Source organism: Drosophila rhopaloa, unplaced genomic scaffold (assembly GCF_018152115.1).
Source record: "Drosophila rhopaloa isolate 14029-0021.01 unplaced genomic scaffold, ASM1815211v1 contig_2, whole genome shotgun sequence".
Lineage (NCBI taxonomy): Eukaryota > Metazoa > Arthropoda > Insecta > Diptera > Drosophilidae > Drosophila > Drosophila rhopaloa.
The window spans coordinates 9993074-10000000 of NW_025335083.1; the positions used below are offsets into that span (position 1 = coordinate 9993074).

Consider the following 6927-nt stretch of genomic DNA (forward strand, 5'->3'; position numbering starts at 1 on the left):
CCAAACTAAAATAATTATATACTTTTGAACTAGAAATGTTTATTGTGTTATATTATATTTACAACCTGGCCAAGCTGCCACAGAAAACTTACACTTTAAATAAAAAAATACTTTTAAATAAAAAAAAAAATAATAAAAAAAATTAATTAAAATACATTCCTTAATTATGTTAAAACTTGGTGTTTATTTTAAAACGGTGTTTTACGATTGTTTTTTTTTTGTAAAAGTAAGTTGGCATTTCCATACCCGCTGCTCACAATTTCGTTCTGCTGGTCGAGGGGTAAAGTCGTAGAAGAAATTTTACACCACACAAACGGAATTTCGCTGGCCAAATAACAACAATCAGCATTTCTCCTGAGGCGCAGGAGTTGGCCAGGCCAGGAGAATATAGCCAGGACACATCTAGTACTTGTCGTCTGCCCAAAAACGGCACAGTGCCCCACAGAGCCTCCAGTGAGTGGTGAACTCAAGGAGGTGGTGGGTGGTGCTCTTATCGGCCTACGAATTCTCCTATGCCCGCTGCGATAACAGCCCCGCAGATCTGGCCGTCCAGGTGTGCATAACCACCACACATAACTAGAGTGGAATACCCTTAATTACCTATTTTTGCATCTTCTAGATTGGTACCATGGGCTGTATCACCAGCACCAGCAAGCTGAACGAGCTGCGCGGCCATGAGAACGTGTTCCGAGTGCGAGTTGCTCATCTTCAGCCCACGCCGGGCACGCCCATCATTCGTAGTGGCTATCTGGAGCTAACGCCCCGTGAACTGATCTTCCAGACGCCCGACTGCGAGCCTATTGTCTGGGCACTGCAGCATCTCCGACGCTATGGGTTAAATGCGGACCTCTTCTCCTTTGAGGCGGGACGCAGGTGCATGTCCGGACCGGGAATCTACACGTTCCGAGTGCACAACGCAGAGCAGCTGTATCCGATGTTTCAGCGCTACATTAATGCTGTCAATACCGATGCCTTTGCGCAGGGCGAACGGGAGCGAGTCAACTCCGCCAATTCGGTATCCGCGAATATGGGCAGGACGGAGGGCAATAACTACCTGGAACCGGCTCCCTTGATGAGCCGCCAACTGGGCAGCCTTCAGAGCGAGCACTCGAGCGGAAGTGCATCGCATTCGCTACAGGCAAACGATTCGCAAGTCGACGACTCTCCGCCAAATTTGCAATCACCAGTTCTGATACCCAGTGCCTATTTGGATCAGCCCCTGCGTGCTCTGCAGGAGTGCTGCTTGGAAGGCACTTCCACGGATTTGTTGACTACCCCCCCATCTGGCAATAGGTTGAATGCGCGAAGGCGTACTTTAGACCTGCCGCCGTTGGAATCTGCCCCAGCTCCAACTCCTGCTTTGAGTCCCAACGATGCTGTGCACATGTACGCTAATGTCGAGGCCTTGATCTTCGATCTAAGCAATGAGCGGTGCTATGAAAACGTGAATCGCTTGGAGCTGCCCTTGCTGCCGAGGGAACCGATAGTCAGCCAGGAGCCGCCCACGCCCACCAGTTTGGCGGGCAGTAGTGGAGTAAACTATATAGTGCTGGACCTAGACCAGCCACGAAGCCCTGTGGGTGCAGCAGGCTCGCCCAAAGCGATTAATGGATTCGGCAGCGGAATATCGTTGACCTCCACTGTAGTAGCTGTGACAGCTCCAGTGACCCCGGAAGCAGGTACCACACTGGACGTTCCCCCACCACACTTTCAAACACAAAGCCTGAATAGTGTCGCTGCTGAGGCGGTAGAAGCCGCAACAAACAAGGCTACGGAGTGCTCCGGGTCCCAGGGCTATTCCACCATCGACTTTATCCGCACCTATGCCCTGAACAAATCTTCGACAGAGCTGCTTGAACCAGTTACTCACCGCCAGCATCCGTCGCACGATGCCGAGGAGCTCCGGATCACCAGGCACAGCAAATGCATACGCAAAGCTTACTCCATAAGTGAATGAGATAGGGGAGGTGGAACTAATATAAGTGGAAGCCGCGTGCACAACGAATTTACAGAAAACGGAAAGGAACCAGAGCGCTGCCGAAATAGGTCCAGAAAATTTAGGAGGCAAGCCAGAAAGAGATTTTCAGTGATGGAAAAAATAATCGAGGAGGTCTAAAATCTAGAAAGCAAAATCCATAAATACATCTACCATTGATGTTAGGTTAGGTCCTACAATGCAAAATTAGGTATGATACAGGAATACCAGACAATGAATCAATAACATCAGCGATATAAGGGAATGAATCAAAAGAAAAGAATTATAAATATGTAGATCGATAGCCAGAAAACTTAAGGATTTGGAGTACCAAAGTACTAAAATAGAACAAAAATCCGATTGAATTGCATAAAGTTGACCAAAAATGCCTAATGCTGTGAAGGTAAGAATTCCAAACTCGAATCGAATCAAAAGTATATTGAAAAAAATAAGCTTGAGAATACAAAAGGGTTGATGGCGTGTATAAAATATGGAAACAAATGGCCATAATTGGGATCAAAAGGATTTTATTGAAAAAGAAACTAACAACCCTAAAAATTTTTAGTTTCCATATTTTGTAATTTAGCTCATGCCAAATCGTTCCAAATTTGTTTATATACTGGTATCGCACAATAATGTTCATGAAGCTGGAAGGACCTTTGCAAGAAAGCGAATTTGAAATATGCAAGATAGTAACTTTCCAACTTTTTCCAAGAAAAAAATAATGATAAGGCTTTTTAAATTTTATGGAATTAAAAAAAATTAAGAAAGGTAAAGAAGGAGAACGTGGGTGTACAACGAATTAACTGAAATCGAGGATTGAGAAATGGCAGATGATTGTGGTAAAGTGAAAATTGAAGAGTGATTTGTCCAAAGATTTGTTTGCTTCTCCCTGGGCCAAGCATTAACGCAAACGAATAACAATATTATAACCAGGTTGTTTTAGTAGTCAGTACAGTAAACTCTCACAGCCAAAAACACATAGACATGAATTGCATACGTACTTAACTTGTATTTAAGGATAGTGACATAGAGTTACTTAGTGATTAGGTGATTTGTGTACTTGCCAGCGGCTGTTTAGAGCTAGTCATTATTGATTTTGTGCATATATATTAGTGAGCAACACGAAAGGCTTTTAACATTAAAATTGTATATGATAGATATTTAAGCGTAACTCCTAAGCACCAATATATACATAATCGACGTACATATACGTTGGTTGTTGGCCAAGGCTTTGAAATCGTATTTTGTTGCCAAAAAACAATGGTAGAAAACATCGCGTTGCATTGTCCGCTGTGAGTTTATAATTTTTTATATATATATCGCTAAATTGTTATTCAATTTGTTAGGACTTATATACACAGAGTGTCACACAGAGCATTCATCATTTCAAAGGTGTGCGTTGAATTGGAGGTTTTTGCAGTTGCATAAATTTACATACTTACGATCGCTGCTTAGTCGGCGGCAAAACTAAATTATTGTTTATGTCTAAGACGAAATATGTGCAATAAAGCTAAAATGACCTTGTAATTACATCTTTAAATGACTAAACATCTCCGGGATGGAGCTAGAAATATGGGACAATGTTCGAATTTTTGAAACTAGAATTAAATTGGAGCTCCCAGTCCAAAAAAGGCTTTAATGTTACTCTGTCCAAAGTAAGAGATAAGAGTTTCAAAACGCATTGAAAACAGGAGTAGAGGCGAACTTGGAAATCCGATTTTAAAATACCCTCCGTTTGAGAAAAAAAGTACTTTTATCGTTGTACCTTCCCTGATCTTAAAGTAGTTAATCAATTAAAAATCAACAAAAAAAATTTAACTGTCTTAAAAGATGTTCCGATTATAGAAAAGTTCTTTACATCTAGGCAGATACTTAACTAAGTTAAGAGTCTATACGTCCGATCCCGATTCAAAAATCTGTTTAATTCAAAATGTAGAAAATGTATTTTAAAGCCTTACCTTTTAAATGATTATATGATGAAGGGAGCAAAATAGAAAGGGAAATAAGTTTTCTACGTTAACACAAATATTTATAAGTGGTGAAAAGATGAAAATTTGCTTAGCAATTTACAGTTATTGTGAATAAGTAACTGCGGGAGTAGGTTAAGAAATTTTGGTAAACACCGGAACATTTTAGTGGGCTTGAGGTTCTGAAAATAATCTTATCACCATCATATGTCACAAAGGTCTTGTTAAAGTTATAATACTTAAAAATAGTGTATCAAATCCATTACCATGGAGATCTTGATGGCGATAAGAAGAAAGTGATCGAATCCAGCTGCTCTTCTCTCATTGTGCGCTCATCGCGTTCACTTAGCGCTCTTCTCCCTGATCCCGCATTCTTCGAGAGAGTTTCAATTGCGAGAGGAGGAGCTGTCAGTCAGTCAGTCACTTAGTCCACGTTGACATTGACATATGGAAGTGCCGGACGGCAAAAATGAATCTGAAATGGAATCTGGCCTTGGCCTTGGTAGCGGTTCTTTGTCTGGATCGCGGGTACGGATCGGGACTTGACTTGGATGGGGTTTCAGGTCCTGAAATGGGACTTCAATTGGCTGCCCACTTGGCGCCTAATACTCCGGCAAAGATCCAGGAGGACGCTGCACTGGCAGTAATCAGTAGAGTGATCGGCGGACGTGCTTCTCAATTGTTTCAGGTGCAGGTCAATAAGGGAATGGCATTACGCAGCTTTAAGGTATGTTAAATGTTTGTCAGTATGAAATTTGGTAAGTTTAGTGTATATTTTAAATCTCTGTGGCCTTTGCACAAATACAAACCAGCCAAAAATAAAGTCCTTTAATATTTATCAATATACATTTCGGTAATCAAAGATTTTTCTTTTACCGAAAAAACTAGTATTTAACATTTTGGAGGTTCAATAAAACAATTATTACTATTATTAAATTAAACAAGGGATATTGGTTTTTTTCATTTCCGTTAAGCAAACAATTTTTTTATGTTTAAAACCATTTTCTTTCACTGCTATCGGAGTTTTAAACATTTGCTTCTTTATTTTATATTAATGTGCTTTGTAAAAACTCACTAACTAAATTTCAAATAAATATTTAATATAAAAGAATTGTTTTCCATAGGGGCCAGTGCAACAATTAATAGGTCTTTATAAATTTTGCCTTGGGAAGAAATTATTAAATACATACACTTATATATAAGATACAGAAGGGAAAGGTTTTGCTTTGTATTTTTGTTTCTAGCTTATGATCTTTTATAAGAAACCTATTAGTTCAGGTCCTAGATTAACCCACTAAATCTCGCAGATTAACATGCTGGAGGATAGCCGGATACTGCTGGCGGGATGGGATGGAGTCTCCGTTTGCAAGGCCTTCCATCACTACCTGAAATACGTTCTAAACAAGGACGTGGATTGGTTCAAAATGCGTATCGAGCTGCCCACAAATATCCAGCTGCCCAATGTGACCATCGGATCCACGTCAGCGAGTCCGATCATATATCACCAGAACGTGTGCACCTGGAGCTACAGCTTCGCGTGGTGGGGATTTGAGCAGTGGCGCCGGCACCTGGATTGGATGGCCCTGATGGGGATTAGCCTGACCATTGCTCCGGTGCAGGAGGCCATTTGGGCGGAGGTGTACACGGAAATGGGGCTTAGTCCGGAAGAGATCGAAAACCATTTGGCAGGACCCGCTTTCCAGGCCTGGCAGCGCATGGGAAACATCCGGGGATGGGCAGGTCCCCTCAAGCCGGAGTGGCGACGACTGCAAGTGCTCCTGCAGCAGGAGATCCTCGCTGCCCAGCGTAATCTGGGCATGAGTGTGGCATTGCCCGCCTTTGCTGGTCATGTGCCAAGGGCTCTAAAGCGCCTGTACCCGAACTCTACGTTCATGGAAGTGCAGCGATGGAATCATTTCCCGGATCGCTATTGCTGCGGTTTCTTTGTAGAACCCACGGAGCCACTTTTCAATCAGATAGCCGAGAGTTTTTTGAGCCGCGTAGTTTCAACGTATGGTTCGAATCATATTTTCTTCTGCGATCCCTTCAATGAGTTGGAGCCACCGGTAGCAAAACCCGATTACATGCGATCCACGGCGGCGGCGATATTCGAATCCATGAGAGGTATTGATACCGAGGCTATTTGGCTTTTGCAGGGATGGATGTTTGTTAAAAATCCTTTTTGGACCACGGACATGGCGAAGGCATTTCTTACTGCCGTACCAAGTGGTCGGATACTAGTGCTTGATCTCCAGAGCGAACAGTTCCCCCAATACGAGCTGACACACTCATACTTTGGTCAACCTTTTATATGGTGCATGCTCCACAATTTTGGTGGTACCCTTGGGATGTTCGGATCCGCCAAGCTGATCAATTCCGGAATCGAGACTGCCCGTCGGATGCCCAAAAGCAGTGTGGTTGGTACCGGCATCACTCCCGAGGGCATTGGTCAGAACTATGTGATGTATTCCTTGGCTTTGGAGCGCGGATGGAGTGATTCATCATTGGATTTGGATAGCTGGTTCAGGAACTTCTCACACACACGTTATGGCGTAAACGATGAGCGACTGGAGCGGGCTTGGGTACTGTTAAAGAATAGTGTATACTCGTTCCATGGTTTGCAGAAAATGCGAGGGCAGTATGTGGTGACGCGGAGACCATCCTTCACCCAGGACCCGTTCACTTGGTATAACGCAAGCGAAGTTCTGGACGCCTGGCACCTGCTACTCTCGTCAAGGGCCATCATTCCTCTGGAGGACGATAGATACGACATCTATGAGCACGATTTGATTGACATAACCAGGCAATTCCTGCAAATCAGCGCGGATCAGCTATATATTAATCTGAAATCGGCCTACAGAAAGCGACAGGTTTTGCGATTTGAGTACCTCAGCTCCAAGCTCATGAATCTGTTTGATGATATGGAGCAGATCTTGGCCAGCGGTAGGAACTTTTTGTTAGGCAGCTGGCTGGAACAAGCTA

At 43.1% G+C, this 6927-nt stretch overlaps 2 protein-coding genes across 2 annotated transcripts in view; both read left to right on the top strand.

Moving 5' to 3' along the window:
• Window positions 1-276: 276 nt before the first annotated feature.
• Window positions 277-3208, top strand: LOC108038493. Its single transcript, XM_017115310.1, has 2 exons — window positions 277-553; window positions 620-3208. Exon 2 carries the CDS (start codon window positions 629-631, stop codon window positions 1955-1957), a length of 1329 nt encoding a protein of 442 aa, XP_016970799.1. The 5' UTR covers window positions 277-553; window positions 620-628; the 3' UTR covers window positions 1958-3208.
• A 1135-nt stretch (window positions 3209-4343) lies between these two features.
• LOC108038487 (alpha-N-acetylglucosaminidase) overlaps window positions 4344-6927 on the top strand; it is a 3110-nt gene continuing 526 nt past the window's right edge. Inside the window, exons 1-2 of the mRNA XM_017115301.2 lie at window positions 4344-4672; window positions 5253-6927. The exon at window positions 5253-6927 is cut by the window's right edge and continues 526 nt beyond it. Of these exons, the coding sequence (XP_016970790.1) occupies window positions 4415-4672; window positions 5253-6927 (1933 nt within the window). The 5' untranslated portion in view covers window positions 4344-4414. The remainder of the gene's footprint in view (window positions 4673-5252) is intronic.